Source organism: Chiloscyllium plagiosum, chromosome 34, assembly GCF_004010195.1.
Source record: "Chiloscyllium plagiosum isolate BGI_BamShark_2017 chromosome 34, ASM401019v2, whole genome shotgun sequence".
Taxonomy (NCBI): Eukaryota; Metazoa; Chordata; class Chondrichthyes; order Orectolobiformes; family Hemiscylliidae; genus Chiloscyllium; species Chiloscyllium plagiosum.
Genome location: NC_057743.1, coordinates 26,112,283 through 26,133,817, shown reverse-complemented (window position 1 = coordinate 26,133,817; position 21,535 = coordinate 26,112,283). Strand labels below are relative to the sequence as shown.

At 42.4% G+C, this 21,535-nt stretch overlaps 1 protein-coding gene across 1 annotated transcript in view; it reads right to left on the bottom strand.

Annotated features, from left to right (window-relative positions):
- The window catches only part of LOC122540365 (chromodomain-helicase-DNA-binding protein 5-like), a 68,140-nt gene extending 47,177 nt beyond the window's left edge, over positions 1-20,963 (bottom strand). The window contains exon 1 of the mRNA XM_043675984.1: positions 20,543-20,963. Within this exon, the coding sequence (XP_043531919.1) occupies positions 20,543-20,603 (61 nt within the window). The 5' untranslated portion in view covers positions 20,604-20,963. The remainder of the gene's footprint in view (positions 1-20,542) is intronic.
- Between the last annotated feature and the right edge of the window lie 572 nt (positions 20,964-21,535).

The following is a 21,535-nucleotide window of genomic DNA, read 5'->3' as shown; positions in this document are numbered from 1 at the left end:
ACCTAACCAAATGATATCATCTCCTTTATCCTCAAGCACAGGTTCAGTTACCTCCTCAAAAGAACTCCAGCAGGTCCTTACTCTAAGCTAAAATGGTTATAGCACATTCCTCCTTGCATTTTCTGCTGTCCTTAGGTGAACAATGAGTGTGTAATTTCTGATGTCCTTCGCCACCATTTGTTTCGGTGCTTTGAAATTTCAATAATCTGTCACATGTGAACAGGTATGAAGAAAAATGATTAAAGCCACATAATTGTTGTAAAACTTCAGGATTCATAACTGTCCTTTCTGGAATCAAAGCTGAAACCTCCACTCGGTCTGGCTTCCATCAGCCAGAAGCAGAAGCTATGTGGCTGACTGAAGATTAACTCTTGTAAGAAAGAGCAACCCAATACATTTCCGACACTGCAACAGTGTCTGCTTTTCAAAAGTATTCATTTGTTGCACCCAGCTTTGAGACATCCTGAAGTCATAAAATGTGCTGTACAAATGCGAGCTTTATTATCTTTCTAAATACAAACTTTTCATTGTAGAATAAAAGTTAAGGACCACAACAGGTGGTGGTCAAACGACTCTTCGCAGCAAAACGAACAGACAATAAACAACAACTTTATCACACGTCCATTAAAATATAGCCTGATTTGATTATTTTAATGACAGCCCAGTGAAGCCTGGCCAGAGATTGGCTGACTGCCTACAGACCCTACTGTCCTGCATGGTTCAAGATACCACATGTCCTTGAGGCATGCTGGGAGTTCTCCATACAATGTCCTGTCTGGGCCAGATAACCCGGGATCCTCCAGACATATCTCATCAGGTTGATTAAAAATATTCTTAACTCTGAGTAAACTAGGAGGCCATGTGTTCTTCATCATTGCAGCGTTAAATCAAGGCCCTGTCTGCTCTTTCAGAGGGATGTAACAGACTTCTCAAAGAATAAGGAGTTCTCCTCAGTGTTCTGGTCATTATATATCTCTCAACCAACATCGCTACAACAGTTTCTTATTACAGGTTGTTATTATACTACTGTTTGTAAAAGTTTGCTGTGCAAGATTAGCTATATTGCAACATTAACTTGACTTACATTGCGAACATGAAATGGAACGTAAAACCACAAACCTGTCCATCGTACAAACCCAGACCATAGCCTAATCTAATCAGAAAGAGAATCCATTCCATACATTGCTTTTGCACTTTATTTTTGCGTCAGTTATCAATATCCTTTGTTGAGATAAATGATCAATAGTGCACATTATATAACTAAGTGTTACAGAGAGCAAGTTACAGGCTGCAGTTCAATCAAGGTGCTTGGATTCAATACCATGATAGAAGATGGTGCTCATATTCAAAACATTGTAAGTCAGTGTACATTATGTCATATGTTTTACAGTAGATTGCTTTCTTCAAAAGTAAGAGTTGGCAGCGTTCAAAAATGATTCGCTCCCCACCTTTCACACCACACCAGAGTATCCATTAACAGTCTCCAATACTCACGGCTCAGCACTGGATAAGTTAAAAAGTAAAGCAGCCTCTACATTGACTCATTCATGATGAGGAAACAGCATGGGTTAAATGCAGAGTAAAGCTCTACCTAAACTGTCCCATCAAGCAGCCCAGTGTAGGTACAATGTATTTTAGTTAGCCCTCATTAACATAGCTCCTACATGGAAAAATTCATTGTTACAAGCTATGTACAATTGATATTTTTAAATCAATTCCTTCAATGTCATACACAAAAGTTAATACTCATTTTTATACTTTTTTTGGACAAATCCTTTATTGTTTTAAGCTATATTTCCAATGTGAGGAGTAAAGTTCTTTCTCACTTCCAACTGGATGACCCCTTGAATGGTTTATGACCCAAAAATTGATCGACTATCCCCAACAATCTCTGCTGCTCAAGGCTGCACTATGATTATTGATTTTGCTGAAGCTTTCCCACTATCAGAACACAAACCTGATACTTAACTAGATTTTCCAGATGCAGAGTGCTCAGTGATTCTTTGTTTAATTCTAACTGGAAGCTCCAAATCCTCAAGAAATCCACACAAGAAAAAAGGCAGCATGGTCTGATAGGATGAAGGACGGGAGGGAACATCAACAGAGCAACGTGACTCAGGCCATTGGGTAGTCAAAAGCAGAAGACGGTACCTAGCTCAAGGTCAGAGTGATGCAGGCAGCCATTTACTGATGGAGTACTGTGATGACAAGCTATTTTGTTACTGTACTATAGCATCAATGATTCACTTAGCAACATATCTAGGAATCATCTGCAACTAACAGCATGGGCTACGTCTTACTGTGATGGACATTTCTCCTACATTTCACTACTGTCCAGTGCATTTGCATCGAACTACATGTGGCTAATTTAGAATCCAGGTGTGGCTAACTGATAAATATAAAGTGAGGATTAAATGCTAGCAATTGGTTATAATGATCCCATTATTCACAGTCAATGAAGGGCTATTGTGGTGCATTGGTAGTGTCCTTACCCCTGCACCAGGCTGTTGTGGCACAGTGATAAAAGTTCCTACCGCCGAACCAGCAGGTCAAGTCTCACCTGCTCCACTGGTATGTAATAAAATTCCAAAACAGGCTGATTAAAAAGGTCTCTCTGCAAGCAAACCTACTTTGAGCCTGTTGATAAAAGATTGTCAGAAAGTAAGAGTGTGTTTTGATTGTTGGATGTGTTTTCCTTGCCTGATTACCTGCTGGAATAGATTGTAACGTGGTTAACTGAAGCAGACATCACAGACAGAGAAACACCAGCAACTCGACAGGAGGGCAATCATCAAGGTTGGTTTAACCAATGATCAATGTTCCAAATGAACACAAGAAAACAAACTGACCAATAAGGAGGGCAAAGGGCAAGGAACATCCAACCATGTTCCAGAGAGACAGCAGAATGGGCACTTGGGCACTGTGTGGGGCAGAAGGAAAGAGAAGCGTGCAAAAGAGAAAAGGCAAAAAGCAAGAGGATGAGAAAGAAGATGAAAGCTGAAACTGAAGAAAAGAGAAACTTAGGTGGTCAGTATTAAAGATAGAAACAATTAACATTTTTAAATATCTCGCAAATCAGTTTAGATTAGATTAGATTAGATTCCCTACAGTATGGAAACAGGCCCTTCAGCCCCACAAGTCCACACCAACCCTCCGAAGAGTAACTGGCCAATCAAATACTTTTGTAGGATAAATTAAAAGTAAGCCTGGATTCCAGCTCATAGTCGTAATCCAAGGGGTAGAGAGTTCATTTCAGTCTCTCCTGTTGACAGTCATTATTAAAAACATAACTGCATTAAAACCAATAAAGTCACTGGCAGACGGTATGGGGGAGGGATGCATATATGGGAGTAAGTGAGCACTGTGCCTTCAGATATTGGGCAGCCCATCACCACTCTCTGTACAGACCCGTGTGAAGAACGGCTGCCCACGACCTGCAAGGGAGCATTTGTCAACAATGCAGGTCGAGGTATTTAAGAATGGGGTTTTTCATTCCTCTCTCAAAGGAATGTTAGTCATATATACGTACAGCATGGAAACAGACGCTTCAGTCCAACTTGCCCATGCCAACCAGACATCCCAACTCAATCCATTTGCCAGCTGGTGCCTCCAGGTGCCATACGATTTGGGAGCATTTAAAACTTGTACATTTGAAAGAGCCACAATGAAACAGAAAAAAATAATTTGCTGTACTAATGATCCTGTGCCAGGTTAGAAAGACGAGCAGAATAGCTCATGGTCAGAGGACAGCAAATGAGATTCAGTCAGTAAACTGTCACCCTGCTGTACAATTTATTATTCCTTGTGCAAAGATAAAAATGCTGTCATGGAATTACTGTCTCAACCGAGATACTGATCCAAGTGTGGAGAGACAAGGGAACTGCCCTCCAATCCATTTCTGAAAATAACGTACAACATCATAAGGCATTGCCTTCACAGCGGGTTGGAGTCTACTTTGAAATTTAAAAACTCTACATTGGGAACTTGACAAAACGCACATGCAAAAAGACATTGTAAACACGCATCACATCAGTCAAAGTGTGGAAGGGTGAGAAGCAGATCATGTGTGGGATGAGGCTGCTCGAGGCATTCACATTTTCTGTCAATGTCATGAAAACATTGCAAACATTCCTTGCTGAAATGCAGCAGGATGACAGTGACAGAACTCACAAGCACAGCATGGCACCTGAAACAATAATTTGCACTAAGTAGGAAAACATCCCACCCAAGGCATTTCATGGGACCATTATCAAAAACAATTTGACATCAAGTCCTACCAGTAGATGTTAGAACAGGTGACCAAATCCTCAGATTTAAAATGCTGGGATTAGAGGAAAGGCAAATGGGTTCAGGCACAGATAGCTGCAGATATGGCTGCCAATGGTAAGGCAATTAAAATCTCCTTAAAATTGGAACAGTTTAGAGATTGTGGAAGGTTTGAGGGAGTGAGGCAGTTATAGAGGTAGGATGGGGCAATGCCATGGATGGGTTTGAGAGGAGGGTGAATTACACACTGATTTTGCAAAGGAGGCTATATGGTCTATCATAAGTGTACCTGTTCTTTGGTAAAACTATTCAAATAATTTGACTTTGCTGCTTCCTCCCTCCAAAAGCCCTGTATTTTCTTTTCCCCAACCCATCCAGCATTTAATCAATTCTCTTGAGAATTTAAAAGAAATAAAGACCTTGCCAGACAGGGAACCAATGTAGGGCAGCAAACAGTCAGGAGTCTCATTTCTGATGGATAGGGAAAGATTCACAGCAGTTCTACAATGCCTTAGTGATACAGCATCTGGAGCATTATGTCGAGTTTTGGTCTCGTTATTTGAAAGAATTAGAGCTCTTCTGTCATCAGGTCATAAATCACAAGGATGCCATATTTCCCTACCTTTGAGGCAGAATCCTGGATTCAAGTCCCCCCTGCTTCAGAGGTGGGACTTAATACAACTGAACAATCTCATTAAAATTATTGATAACTGTAGAATTGGACTAATACTCATTGGAGATTAGAAAAATGAGAGGTAATTTAATTGAAATATACAAGATCCTGAGGGGACTTGACAGGGTAAATATAATGAGAACGTACCCTCTTGTTGAGGTGACTAAAACTAAGAGACACAGGATAAGAATGTTGTGGTAAAAGAGACACTTGTTAAAAACAAAAGTTATTTCACGAGATGTGAGCAGAGACTCACAGGGTGACTATTGTCCATTTCTCAAGAGTCATTCCCATTGCTGTGGGTCTGGAATCACATGCAGGCCAGACCAAGTAAGGATGGCTGACTTCCTATCCCAAAGATCATCCAGTGAGTCAGATGGGTTTCAGCAACAATCGATGTTAGCTCTATGGTCACTATTAGTGAGACTATCTGTCATTGAATTTAAATTTGACCAGTGGGATTTGAACCAATGTCCCCAGTGCATTAGCCTGGTCCTCTGGATTCCTAGTCATGCAACATGACCATTACAATACTGTCTTCCCTTTGGACAAGCTGAGCTGTTTGCTTTGTGCTCACCAGGACACTCTTAGGAATACAAATTTCATGGGGAACAACAATTTATATTGCATGGGAAAGGATTGCTTATCGGTTAACAAGTGGGCTCATGATCAATTGAGGCATTGTTGAAGATAGTGCATCAGGAGGCAGTTATTCCCAAGTTCACAGTCTAAATTCAATGTAGACAAGTTAACGCTGGCAGGTCGAGGTATTTAAGAATGGGGTTTTTCATTCCTCTCTCAAAGGAATGTTAGTCATATATACGTACAGCATGGAAACAGACGCTTCAGTCCAACTTGCCCATGCCAACCAGACATCCCAACTCAATCCATTTGCCAGCACATGGCCTATATCCCTCTAAACCCTTCCTATTCATATACCCAAACAGATGCCTTTTAAATGCTGTAATTGTATCAGCATCCAGCACTTCCTCTGGCAGCTCATTCCATACATGTACTACTCTCTGCAGGAAAAAGGTTGCCCCTTAGGTCCCTTTTAAACCTTTCCCCTCTCACCCTAAACCTATGCCCTCTAGTTCTGGACTCTCCCACCCAGGGAAAAGACTTTGCCTATTTACACTATCCATGCCCCTCATGATTTTAGAAATGTCTATAAGGTCACCCCTCAGCCTCCGACACTCCAGAGAAAACAGCCCCACCTATTCAGCCTCTCCCTGTAGCTCAATTCCTCCAACCCTGACAACATCCTTCAATCTTTTCTGAACCCTTTCAAGTTTCACAACATCTTTTCGATAGGAAGAATTTTTAATGCAATGACAGCTGGTTACTAAAGTTATTAAATGCTGAGCTAGATAGATTTTTGATAGACAAGAGAGTCCAAAAGGTTAGGGGCAGACAGGAAAGTGTAGTTGAGACAGTAAACAGATCAACCATGATCTCACTGAATGCCTGCGTAAGCTCAAAGGGCTGAATGGCCTCCCCCGCTCTCAAATGCTACATATAAACTACTGCTTCCTTAATGAATCATGGTACAACAGAAGTACATCTTATGCTCCAGATCTCACACATAAAAAAGGCCTGCAGATCAAATATCAGACTGTTCCCTCAAAGGTTCACGGCAGAAATTTATCATAGAGACAATGGACACTGACGCTAATAACAGTGGTCATGTTGCAGGAAATGCGGCAGCTGAGAGTATGCAGCAAACCTGCACTAACATGATAATGTCCAGATATGTGTCCTAGTGATGATTTGGAGATGCTGGTGTTGGACTGGGGTGTACAAAGTTAAAAATCACACAACACCAGGTTATAGTCCAACAGGTTTATTTGGAAGCACTAGCTTTCGGAGCGCTGCTCCTTCATCAGATGGTTATGGAGAAGGAGCAATGCTCCAAAATATACCTATTGGACTATAACCTGGTGCTGTGTGATTTTTAACTTTGTCCTAATCACAGTGGTCAAGGAATAAATATTAACCAGGGCACTAGAGACAATTCCCTTACTCACCTTCAAATAATATATCTCCTCCATCTGACTGGGAGGACAGACATAACTTCAGTTTAAAGGTGCCTTTAAAAGGAGCATTTCTGGTGATGCTCCATTCCCTCAGATATTGGAGTACCAGTTTAGATTTTCTTCTCAAGTCTTCAGGATGGAGAGGTAAAAGCACACCTACCTGACTTACAGGCAAAAAAGCAAATAACTGGACCACAAACATAGCCAGTTAAGGCTATAAAGGAGCTGGATTACACAGGGCAAAATACACCTCAGTCTCAAATTTCTCATTTGTTCCGAGTTAGCTGATCTCAGCCATGGATAGGAGGATTACTGCATTTAGTTTTAATGCTCGTGTGATATGGACTGGTGACGAGAGAAAGAGAATGAAGGTAAAAAGATTTAGAGCCAGGTTCCATCTCCCACTGACTATCCTGACAGACAGTTATAGGTGAAAGGATGCCAGGTGAAAGGTCTTTGCTCTGTTACAATGCCCATCTGGTCAAACAGCCTGCACAGCTTCACACATGAATAACAGCCATGTAAAACAAGGGTCCTCAGACCACCCAACAAGTTCTGACTGCTTTAGGACAGAAAAGAGTGCTGGAGGTAACCAGTAATTTCAGGAGTCAAATCTGAATTTGTCACAGCACTTCAGAAGACCGACGTCTGCACTGCAGTGTTCTTGCCTGTGGCTGGCTCAAGCAATACTAAATTCTTATTAGAGATTGAAGGGTGTGTTTTGGGAGTTGCTAATTGCACATCTTCCAATCTGTGTGAGAAAAAAAGACTAAGCAGACTCAGTAGAGTTTCACACCTCACTCTCAGTACAACTGGAAAAGCAACAAGAACCTCACACCTCCTTGCAAGTGTTGCGACTTTTTGTTTGTCTGGAGCCAGAATCTGCATGTCAACTAAACAGTCAGGGCACATTGCCATGCCATATCCAAAGAAAATCTCAAAGGCAACTATGGGAACTTGTTAACTGAGGTAGCTGAAGCCTCAACTAATATTTAAACTTATCTCCTCTAACAGTTCAGTCGATGTACACAGAAAAACAAAATGCGGATGCTGGAAACCAGAAACAAAAACAGAAATTGCTGGAGTAAGCAGAGTTAACATTTCGGTTCTAGTGACCCTTCTTCTGAACTGATTGTAGCTAGGATTATCCTAAAGGTGGGAAGGAGGAAACAATAGGTGGGGATGAGCCCAGAGAGAGACAGACAGAACAGTTGGACAAATCAAAGGAATGGGTAAAGGTCAGCCTGGGGGAATCAACAGCCGTTAACTAGTAACATTCGTAGCTGACAATGGGATGGCTGTGGTCACAGCCCATGTGATGACAAGGCCTAGTGTCAGGGCTTGGGGTGAACAAATGGGAGGTGGTGCTCAGGGCCTAACCTGAGAGCGTCCCAAAGGCTGCAGAATCCCCAAGTGAAAAATGAGATGCTGCGCTTCCAGCTTGCACGGAGTTTCACTGGAGCACTGCAGCAGGCCTGAACCAGAGATGTTGGCCAGGGAACATAGAGGTGTGCTGAAGTGGCAGGAAGCTCACTCATTCTTACTGACAGGATGTAGGCGTTCTGCAAAGCAGTTGCCAGTCTGCGTTTCATCTCCCCAATGTAGAGAGGACCACATTGTGAGTGGCGAACATGGCAGATTAGATTGCATGGCACATAGGTAAACCACCGTTTCACCTGGAGGGTTTCTGAGGGAGGAAATAAACAGGGTGGTGTTTTACCTGTTTGGGTTGTATAGGATGGTGCCATGTGAAATGGTGCTGGGAGTGAAGGAGGAATGGGCCAGGGTTTCCTGGAGGGAACAGTCCCTGCAGAAGACCTCCAAGGGAAGAAAGGGGAATGTGTGTATGGTGATGGCATCCTGCTAGAGGTGGCAGAAATAGCAGGGAGGCTGAGCACGAGGTCTCGGACACCTCTTCCTATCTCCCCCGGCCCACGGCCCCACCATGGAACACAAGACCATAAGACACAGGAGTGGAAGTAAGGCCATTCGGCCCATTGAGACAACTCCGCCATTTAATCATAGCTGATGGGCGTTTCTACTCCACACCCGCATTCTCCCCGTAACCCTTAATTCCTTGCGAGATCAAGAATTTATCAATCGCTGCCTTGAAGATATTTAACATCCCGGCCTCCACTGCGCTCCGTGGCAATGAATTCCACATGAGGCTATTGTCCACAATGTCTCATATCGTCTGGTCATCTCCCTACCCCCACTGTCTCCAAGCTGATAGTCCTCCAACCCAACACTGCCCTCTTCGACATCCTTCCCAAAATCCACAAATAGATCTTCCTGGGCAGACCCATTGTTTATGCCAGCAACTGCCCAAAGAACTTATCTCTTCCTCCCTCGCTCAATACTGTCTCCCCTTGTCCACTCTCTTCCCACTTCCATCCACCATTCTTCTGATGATTTTCATCAGTTTCAGAATTTCCAGTTTGCAGGCTCCAGGCACCTCCTGTTTATCATAGACATGCAATTCCTTCACATGTCCAGAATGGCCTCAGGGCTCTCTGGAAAAGAAGGCCTGAACCGTCCCCATCTGCTACCACCCTCCCCCACCTGGGCACTCACTTTGAACAACAACTTCTTTAACTCCTTTCACTTTCTTCAGGTCAGAGGGTTGGCCATGGGTACCCAATGTGCCCCAGTTATGCCCGTCTCTTTGTGGGGAATGCAGAACATTAGTTGTTCCAGTCCTACTCTGGCCCTTACCCACAACTCTTTCTCCGCTATATCAATGGCATCATCAATGCTGCTTCCCTCTTATCAGAATCGGAAAAGTTTGCCAATTTCACTTCCAAATTCCACCCTGCTCTCACCTTCACCATGTCCATCCCTGACTCCTCCCTTCCCTTCCTCCACACATTTCCATTTCTGGGGATAGGCTGGCTACCAATATACACCACAAATGCACCGACTCCCACAATTACCTCAACTATACATCCTCATACCCTGCTTCCTGGAAAGACTCTATTTTATTCTCCCAGTTTCTCCACCTCCATCACATCTGTTTTGATGATGCCAACTTCTACAAGGGTTCTCTGAAATGTCTATCTTCTTCCTCAACTGAGTACTCCCCAGTACTGTGGCTCTGAGCCACGTCCGACACATCTCCTGCACTTCGGCCCCCATCCCTTCTACAACATCAATACGGTTCCCCGGTCTCACTCACCACCCCATCAGCAACCACAACTAAAGGATCATTAGCGACTATTTCTGCCACCTCCAGAGACACACATTCCCTTCCCTTTCCTGGTCAGCCTTCCGCAGGGACCTTTCCTTCTGGGACACTCTGGTCCATTTCTCCTCCACTTCCAACACTTCCCCACAGCCCCATGGCCCCTTCCCACGTAATCGCAGAAGGTGCAACACCTGCCCATTTATTTCTTCCCTCCTCACTATCCAAAGTCCCAGACAAACCCTCCAGGTGAAGCAACAATGTACCTGTACCTCACTCAATCTTGTCTACTGTATTCACTGCTCACAATGTGGTCTCCTCTACAGTGAGGAGACAAAACATAGACTGGGCGATCACTTTGCAGAACACTTACACCTCTGCACAATAGGCAAGCAGCTCAGGCAGAGCTGTTTGTGGATTTTGAGCAGTCCTGTTTGTGATCCTGAGCTTCCGGTGGCCTACCACATCAAGACGTGGCCGTATTCCCTGGCCAATGTTTCTGTCTCAGGCTTACTGCAGTGTTCCATCAAAGCTCAGCGACAAGCTGGAAGAACAGCATCTAATGTTTCACCTGGGGATTCTGTCGCCTTCAGGACTCAATATCAAGTTCAATAATTTTAGGTCATGAGCACCACCTCCCTATTACATGTCCCTATTACAATCCCTCACACACCAGGCCTCGTCATCACATGAGTTACAACCACAACTATCCCACCATCAGCTACAAATAATTCCGTTTCACAGCATTGATTCCCCAGGCTGATCTTCACCCATTCCTTTGTCTGTCCAACTATTCCTCCCTTTCTCTGGGCTCCATCCCCACCTGCCATTTTCTTCTTCCACCCCCTGCACACAGCCCATCTTCAGCAACCGTTTCCTAGCTATAATCAGTTCTGAAGAAATGTTTCTGGACCCAAAATTTTAATTCTGCTTATTGTCCACACTCGCTGCCAGACCTGCTGAGATTTTCCCAGCAATTTCTGTTTTTGTTGCAGTAGATACACACGGCAAGGTGTGATGAATGTTGACTCTCCTGCTCCTCGGATGCTGCCCGACCTGCTGCGCCTCTCCAGCACCACACTTTTCAACAAATGGCAAGGTACCTGGCCATGTAGAACAGGAAGATCCTAACACCATCACCTTATCCATTGAAGCAAAAGCCTCAAAGTTAAAATCTTTATCCCAATTTTTAAAAGCTCCTCCAAGGTTTCAGTCCCGCCCTCTGTAACCATCTCCCTCAAAGTCCGGTCTTTTGCCCACTGCCTTTGCCAACTGTACCTTCAGCTGGCTAGGTCTTAAACTCTGGTGATCCCTCCAAAAACATCTTCACTCTCTACTCTCTCCTTCTTCAAGACAAATCTTTAAAATCTACCTCTGCCACAAATGTACGTCACTTTTTTTTTCCACCTGATTACACTCTTGTAAACTGGCACAGAACATTTTAGGTTAAAAGTGCCAGAAAAATATAAATGATTGTTGTTGCATGAATACATTTCATCCAAACAGTAATTCCTCAGGAAGAAAATACACACTAATTGTAATCTATATAATACCGAGCAAAGTAAAATTGTGAAGACTATGATTTGCACAGTGTAGTGGACTCTAAATATTAAAGAAGGCTCCTTGCCAAAACTGCAGCACCATGCTGGAAAGGTATTATTAGAAATCATTAACCAAATTACTCTATTAGCTGCTTGACTTGCCAGGGCCCAGGGATCTACAGACACTGATTATCCTCTCATTTCTTCCCCAATGGTTGCTATGTCCGAATCCAGCCACTTTAATATTGGAAGGTCATTCAGATCAGAATGATGTCCAACCCTGTTCTCACTCAATATTTTCACATACCTCCTCCCCAAGGGTTGCTGGAGCTCAGGTACACCAGTTCAAAAAGTACTACTGAAACCTCTCTTACCTTTATCACAAGGGGCCTACAATACAAATAGGATGAAATTAACAACAGCTGGTGTATTGCTTTCAATTTTGAGCACTTAAGGATGTCTTAATCTGAAGAGCGTGCAGTGAAAATTCACCAAAATGACACCAGTGCTTAAGTCGGGGGTACCATGAGGACAGTTTATACAAAGTAGGCTCCTCTAGTTACTCCATCTCAACCCTACCGAATCATGTCATTTTAAACTCCTCAGTCAGACTGTCCCATAAGTTTTAAAACTTGAGTGAAGAGGAGCCATCAGAGGAAAGCCAGAACAAGGGGTCATAAAATTAAGGCTAGATTGTTGTGAAGTATAATCAGACTGCAAATGGAAAATTGATCTTCAGTTCTCTAAAAGGCTGTATATACTTGAGGTCATTATAAAATGTGCATGATTGAGACTGATATCATTACCAAAAAAAAATTTATCAAGACATATGCAGCAAAGGCTAGAATATCAAAGTTAGGGCACTGTTCATTCATGATATAATTGAACAATGAAGCAGGATCAAGGGCTTGAATACAATCCAACATTGAACTGAATTGAATTTATTGTCACGAGTACTGAGGCATAGTGAAAAGCTTTGACTTGTGAACAATACAGGGAGATCAGAGAGTTAAGTATCATAGATAAGTAAGTAATAGATAGACAGCGGCAAAAACAAAAACACAGGTACAGGCGAATGTTAAGAGTTTGACAGTCCATTCAGTATTCTAACAACAGTAGGGTAGAAACTGTTTCAAAACCAGCTGGTGCGTGTGTTCAATCTTCTGTACCTTCTCCCCGATGGTAGAGGTTGTAGAAAAGCATTGCCAGAGTGGGATGGATCTTTGAGAACTTTAATGTTTCCTGGTCAATGCCAATGAATCAGCGTTATTCTCCACACAGCCCAAGGGTTCATGAACAACAAAGACTATCCTGACTGGGACCAATTAACTCAGCATAGGGATCCAGTTAAAACTTTAAGCTTAGCATCCTGACCAATGCCAATAGCTAAGAATCAATAATAAAGTATTGGACAAAGTGCAGAAGACAGTGACAAAGTTAATAGTGTGATGTCAGGAGTAGGACAGATTAGCAGAGTCTTATGCTCTTCAGTTTGTGAAAGATGTACATAGGATGTCATGTGAATTAGGAACAGGAGTAGGCCACTTGGCTCCTTGAGCCTGATCCACCATTCAATAAGATCACTGTTGATCTGATTACTTCACATTCCCAATACCATTTTATCCTCTTAAGGATCATCTACTTCTGCCTTCAAAACATTCACAGAGTTTGCTTCCACCATTTTTTGAGAGAGTCCAAAGACACACTACCCTCCAAGTGACCTCAAGTTCTAGATTTTTCCACAAGAGCAATCAGACCCCTCACAATCCCATACATTTCCATCAAGTCACTCTTATTCTTCTAATCTCAGCTGATGCAAACCCAGCCTGTCCAACCTTTCCTAATGAGGTGATTAATGCATTCCAGCTATAATTCTGCTAAACCTCTGAACTGATTCCAACACATTCACATCTTTCCATGAATAAGATGATCAATACTGTATAATGCTCTAGATGTGATCTCACCAATATCCTGTCAAACTGAAGCATAACTACTTCTTTTGTATTCAGTTCCTCTTGCAGTAAACAATAACATTCCCTCTATCAATCTTTTGGTCATTTGTTGCTTTTAAAAACATTTCCTGTTTAATTTTCTAACCTGCCAACAACCTTTGCACAATTATATGTTTTTTTTCCTCAAAGTGATACTGGACTACCTTTAACTGTTTTTTCAGTTAACCTTGGATAGGGTCCTCTCTTTGGAATTCTTTCTTTCACATTGGAATGTATCTATCTTTTGTACACTGAAATATCCCTAAATGACTGTCATTGCACTTGTATTGACCTATTTAAGGGCAGCGCGGTGACTCAGTGATTAGCATTTCTGCCTCACGGCACCAGGGACCCGACTTCGAGTCCCACCTCAGGCGACAGTCTGTGTGGAGTTTGCACATTCTCCCCATGTCTGCGTGGGTTTCTCTTGGGTGCTCCGGTTTCATTACACATTAACAGCACAGAGGTGGAACGAGTGGAGAGTGTCAAGCTCCTGGGACTTTTCACTTGGATGCACTGGTTACAAACGCTCAACAATATCTCTTCTTCCTCAGGCAGCTGAGGAAACTTGGCATGATGGCGAATACTCTTGTCAACTTGAAAATGTGTACCATCAAGAACATTCTGTCTGGATGTGTCACTACCTGGTATGGCAACTGTACCATCAAGATCGGAGACGGTTACAAAGAGTGGTGAACTCGGCCCGGACAATCACAAAGGCCAACCTCCCATCTACAGAATTCATCTACCAGGCCCACTGTCAAGGAAAGGCTGCCAGCATTCTCAAAGATCCATCCCACCTTGGTAATGCTTTTCTACAACCTTTACCATCAGGGAGAAGATACAGAAGCCCGAACACAGCACGAGCTGGTTTCTAAACAGTTTCTACCCTACTGTTGTTAGAATACTGAATGGACTCACAAACTCTTCACATTCACCTATACCTGTGTTTTTGTTTTTGCTGCTGTTTACCTTATATTTACTTATCTATGCTACTTAACTCTGTGATCTGCCTGTATTGCTTGAAAGACAAAGCTTTTCACTGTGCCTCGGTACATGCGACAATAAATTCAATTCAATTCAATTCCTCCCACAATCCAAAGATGTGCAGGTTAGGTGAATTGGCCATTTGAAATTGCCCATAGTGTTAAGTGCGTTAGTCAGCAGTAAATATAGGGTAGGAGAAAGTGAGGACTGCAGCTGCTGGAGATCAGAGCTGAAAAATGTGTTGCTGGAAAAGCGCAGGTCAGGCAGCATCCAAGGAGCAGGAGAATCGACGTTTCGGGCATAAGCCCTTCTTCAGGAATAGGGTAGGGGAATGTGTCAGGGTGGGTTACTCTTTGGAGCGTTAGTGTGGACTTGATGGGCCAAAGGGCCTGTTTCCATACTGTAGGGAATCGAATCTAATCGAATCCCTTAACCCAATTTGCCAGTTCACTTTAGCCAATTCTGCTTTCATGTCCTCGCAATTGTTCTGAATTAAGAACTTAAAATACTGGTCTCAGTCCCACTCTTGTCTCCTTCAAACTGCATGTAAAATTAACTCATTAAGATTGTTACTATCCAAGGCTGCCTTACTTAGAGATCATTAATAAATACTTTGGAATTGGATAATACAACATCTTTTATAACCTGCTCTCTGGTTGATACCAAAATATGCTGTTCTAAGAAACTAGCCTGACAACATTTTATTAATTCATTTCGGCTACATTTTTCCAGTTTGTGTAGATTAGAATCCTTTTCAGATTTTAAGATGGAAAGATCACATGGTACAGTTGATAGAGCTCCTTGAACAATTATGTGAAGCAAAACTGCTAATAAACTTAAAGAAAACAGAATTTGAAGGCAGAGGTGATTATTCTTGAGACATAACATTGGTCATAGAAGGTTGGCTCCAAGGAGTGCCAAGATGAAGGCCATCGAAGAATTTCCACAACCATCCCCAGAGAAAGAGATGCTTCAATTTTTTTTGGACTAAGCGGATTCTACTGAAAGTTTGTTCCAAGACTTTACTCTGATTAACTATCCTTATCAAATTTGACCTCTTGCCTTAACTATGTTTGTGGCTTGTTAGAAAACTGGTCTCAACATAATTCAGGTACCATTTTCCCAATGGTAGAGCCCTGACATCGCCCAGTACCCCACAGTCTGCCAGCTACTGCCTCACAAACAAATATCCACTTCTATCACATCCGGATTGGAGCCACACATCCAGAGATTACTACCTTTCCAGTTCTCATTCCTAATTTGGTGCCTGGTTCAACGTACTGATGATGCAGTAACACTTTCCTTGTCTTACCAATGGCATTGGCGTCGACATGGACCACAATACCTTCTATCTTACCCTTTCACTGCACATTCCACTCCAGCCCTGAGCAAGCATCTCAAACCCTGACAACACACAGGCAAGGCAACACAGCTCTCATGTTCTTTACAGGCAAGAGTGTCAATCCCCTGACCATACTGCCTATTACCACCTTCATATTCCTTTTCTCTTTCCCCAAACAAATAACTTCCTGTAACATGGTTCCATGCTGGCTAGCCCGTCCACCCTGCATCTCCCATTCGCAACCAAACAAGCTGAAACAACTCCAAACCTGTGGGAGAATTGCAACGGTGAGGCTCCTGCATACTGACCCAAGCAGCAGCTAGATTCATCTATCCCTCATCACTGAACAAATCAAAAGGTCCTATCCTAAGGGATGTGGCAATCTCCTGGTGCAAAATATCCAGGTAACTATTCCTCTTTCCTGGCATGTCACACAGTATCAGCAGCTCAGCCTCCAGTTCATTCATAGCTGAAGCTCATTGAGTCGCAATCACATATTATAGACATTTGCTCTGATCACAACAGTATTCCTGCAAGCCATAACCATGGCCCATTATCCATCCTGCCATCATTTAATTTTAAAAATTACTTAATTATTTAAATTTATTTTCCTTGCCTTCAATCCTGTACTGTTTTAAACCCTGTGAACAGAAAGAGAACTTAACCACTTATCAGATAATCACCAAACAGCTAGCTTTTCCCTTTTAGCAGGGCAATAACCAATTCCTACAGAGTGAAAACATTAGAAAAACCAAAGCAGGATTTCTTTCCACTAATTCCTACACTCACCCAACTCCCAGAATGCTGCTGAGAGTTGCACTGAGACGCCTATATCTATATGTTGTGTTAGTTTAACCCCATGTACAAAAAAACATTTAAGATTGTTTCTTTAATCAACTAACCAGCTACGGTCTAGTGGAGAGCATATATATTCTGCTTAAGTCTGGATGAAATTTAGAATTTAAACAGTTAATTTTACTTCAATGTTTAAAATGTTAAATACAAGAAAAGATAGAATTTTATCAACAGATTAAGATTCTTCTTATTGATAAAACTATCAACATTCTATTCCAAATGGCACTCCGTGGCAAGTTACACCAAGATACAAAGATTAAACTATATGACGGCAGCAGATGAACCTGCCCATCAAAGTCCCCAAATCACCCAGGAAAATTCACACTCAGTGGCAACAAGGCAATCTTCATTTTTTTTTAAAAAGTGGAAAGATTTGTTGGGGAGTTTCTCCTTCAATCTCAGGCCAGCTTTCTCTTACGCTTACCTCTAGTTGGCTCACAGCAGCAAGCACATCAGCAACAGAGGCAGGGGGAGAAGCAATATGTAAACACAGGAGCAAAAGGTAATGTTCCCAGATTTAGCCAGGGCATGGGGCTGCCTTTAGCTCAGGGCTAGGCTAGTTTGGACAAGTTGGGTGTACACTTTAGATGAAGCTGGGTTAGAGATCAGGATTGCCATCAGAAGATCCAGGGATGGAGTTGGGGGCTGCCTTTTGCTGAAGCCAGGATCAAGGTAGGAGTAGGTGGGCAGGAGACTGGCTCTGACTTTGTGGAGTGAAGGGAACAATTTTAAACCTGCCAACACAGGAGTTCTCAGCTTCCTGGGATTCAAGGAAACTTTAAATTAGAGGCAAGAACTCCACAAAGATGGTACCATAACTATAGATGAAGTAGAAAGAAACCTTAGAGTCCAAGAAAGAAATGCCAGGAACCAAGATTATTAACACATCAACCAATGCAGAAAATCAAGGCCTGTAGGATGCCAAGCTACTCAACCAAAACAAGACAGGATGCAATTGAGACAACTGCCAAACTACAGAGTCTGCAGTCAGACTACACCCCGAATGCAGTGCCAGACTATAACATCTAGTCAGATTAAAACATAATATTGTGCATATTCTGATCTATTAATATTTATTAAGGGAAAAAAAACCTCTCTTCCTTACCCAATCTGGGCCTATATGTCACTTCAGTCTCACGGTGACATGAAATTCTGAAATAGCATCTGAAGTGACCTACAATCCTCTTGACTGAATGAAACACTGCAACAAGTGAAGGCAGCAGCCCATCAGCACCAACTTCCATGTATAAAAGACTTTTAATGTAATAGAACATCCCAAAGTAATAAAACATCTCACAGGAACCTGAAGTAAAGTTAGTCATTAGGCCACACGAGGCAGATGCCAAAAGCTTGGATTTAAGCAACATATTGAAACAGTGAGAGCACTCAGGGATTTGGAAAGCTATCAATTAAGGCACAATTAAAATTGGGGATGCCAGGAGGGCAGAATAGAATTAAATATGAGGATTGTGGGGTTGGTAAGATCTGCAGAGACAGACTTATAAATTCTAGGCAAAAGTGGGTACTGCAAATGCTGGAGATCAGAGTCTAGATTAGAGTGGTGCTAGAAAAGCATAGCAGGTCAGGCAGCATCCGAGAGCAGGAAAATCGACGGTTCGGGCAAAATTCCTGAAGGGCTATTGCCCGAAACGATGATTTTCCTGCTCCTATAAGTTCTGGCCCTACCGAGAAACAGCAATATAAATTGAAAATAAAGCCTTTTAATGAAGAACTGGGTGGCTTCATTGCTGTCCTAACCGTTATTTATATTTCAACCAAAATAATTTTTAAAAACTTTCATTATCAGATTTCTCTTGGTGAAACTTATATGTGTACTTAAAAATATAGCAGTGACACTTCAAAAAAGTTTCGTTGGCTGCTTTAGGAGGTAAAGGATCCTGCGTGGGGCTATATCAATGCACATACTTATCAGAAATTTGTTTCACGTTCTGCTGCAAAGTATGCATGTATGGAGCATCCATGTATTATTGTGTGTCCATGAAATGGGACAGATGACACAAGGTCACACCAAAATAAATCACTCACTGTCAAGATTCACACCTAAAGAATGATCACTTGGGTGAAATGCTAAAAATTGGGGTGGTGGGAAAATCAACAGTAGCCCTCGTTTGAGAGATGTCACCATACTCGGTGCAGGAAAGAATTCAGGGATGAGAGCAGGAAAATAAACTTGGGAAGCAACCCGGCACTGCCTCCTGCCATGCAGTCGGGTGGAGCAGCATCAGCACTATGCTCTGGAACAGCTGAGACAAAAGATACAAGTAATTGCTACATGTCAGTACGCCTCAACCTAACCTGTCAGCCATCGGCGACTGACCAATCACCGAGCCAGCCATTCGCCAACGAGCCAATAGGAGGGCAAAGTAGGAGGCGGGGCTCCGGCCGCAAGCAGGGTAGGTTGCGGTCGGCTTTGTGACGTCATAATAGGCCTGCTTTGAATAACATTTTCTCGTCAAGGGAGAGGATGAGGGGCAGCTGACTAGAGGGGGTGAGAAAACAAACCACAAATCATTCAGTGTCGGCCCCAAACTCTCCCACTCCCCATGAAAAAAAGTTTGCTCACATAACTTTTCCCGTTGAAAAAAAAACTTCTCCAGAAATGCAATACAAGAATTGGTAATCAAATGAGACAGTTGGCATTAGAACCCCCTCCTTGAAAACAAATCTGTACATGGAATGTATGAGATATATTAAGTTCCTATAGCTAGTTAAAAACAAATCTATCCAGTAAATCTAACAGTCATCTTTGATGGCAGAAGAGATAAAATTAGGGATCAATAATTTGCATTCCAAGAAAAAAATATCATCCAGAAAGGCAATGCTGCATTTATACTGACCACTGCAAAAAATGCAGCATCTGATTAATTCAAAGTTATTGTGGATAGAAAGCAAAAGCACAGGTTGATGTACTACAGGGAGTAATTCAAAGGTCGCTGGGTATGAACACTGTTTTCTGCAGAGGTCCAGATATGATCTGTAAACACGATCCATTATACAACAAATCAAAATGGATTACGAAAACAGACATGGAAATTTAAAATAAGATTTTAAATGTACAGGATTTAAGCCACGAATATCAAATGATGTTAAATATGGATTTAGAAGGGTTTGGCGAATTATTTTTGGCGCTGTAATAAAATGATTTGATTACGCTGTTTAAACAGCCTCCTTTCCCCATTAGGAAGCGTTTAGAAAGACACGACTCAAAATATCTCTTCTCCCCCCCCCCGCAAGATTATTAAAACCAAACAATTCGTAATGAATATGCATCAGATCCTTTTCTCGGTCCAGATCCGCGCCATGGGTAGCTTCGAACACAAAGTGTCGCCGGCGGATGCAAGGGAGCGGAGGGGGGAAACCGGAAAAACTTGCGAAATAAGCCGACGAGAAGCCCCCGAAAGGCGGCTTCCCGCGGCCCCCGCTCCCGCTCCTCCTCCTCTTCGTCACACACTTTCTGCAGACACTCCCGGCTTGGCCAAATCCTGAAGTTGCCGGCGTTCGCTGCTAGGCTCTAGGTTCTGTTCAATGTATATATGTTCTCATATGTATTACATATAAAGGGAGTTGCTGCCTGGTTTTCCTCATCTTTTTTTCCACCGACAACTTAAGCATGAAAATTATTATTAATGAGATCTACATCAACACCTACCTGGGGCTCCCTCATCGTTTTCCATCCCGTCCTCCTCATTGCCAAACGATGCCGGCATCATTGAATGTTAAATTAATGTATTTTTTTAAAGAGAGATGGGGGGGGGGGGGATAAAGCACAGAAAATTCACATATAAAATCCTGAAAGGAGAAGATTTTATCCAGAGGAAGGAAATGCAATTAAGGAATATTTTTAAATTAATAAAAGACAGGAGGAAAAGTCCTTGTTGGATTTTTTGAAAAGGGCAAGAGCCGGATGGAGTGACTATATTGACAGATTTGTCAGGGTGAGGTGGAAAAATGGCCGCCACACACCAACAAAAAAATCTCCTCAGCCCCCCGCCTGAAAAAAATCCAAAAAAAGACAGAAAGAGGGGAGAGAAAAATTGGAACGCACATGCCCAGTTGTGACGTCTCGTCTGGTCGCCCCGGTAACCATGCATCCCATAATGATCGCTAACCTGCTAGTTATGGTTGTGGTTAACCAGGTTTTGGTGCTAGTGGAATCTGCTATGTGGGATAGGGGTTGGTAGTGGAGGGGGGGGAAGGGAAGAAGTTTTAGTGCCTCTCTCCATTACTGTTAAAATATTCCCTAATTACTTTCAACTTTTAAATTCACATTTACAGATGGTTTAAAAACATACAGTGCACATTGGTGCTGCAAATATTTGTCTTTAAAAGCACAGTGCAACTCCTCATGCTTTGTAACTAATTCAACTCTGATCTGGTTGAACAACTATTTTGCCAAGACATTTAGCAGATCATTGGGGGATTCTTAGAAAATAATGAGACAGCAGGAATCACAAGGCAATATGCATTTCTGTAGGGGGTCTTATTGTCAGTGAAAACCCTCAGTGAGATTATTTTCACTTAATATGTATATATATTCTGCATACATACTCATCATTTCCAAAATATATCCAAGCAACATCATTAACATTGGCACCTGGCCTGTTGCAGTTTCAACAGTTTATTGGCTTTTTGTCCAGAATAC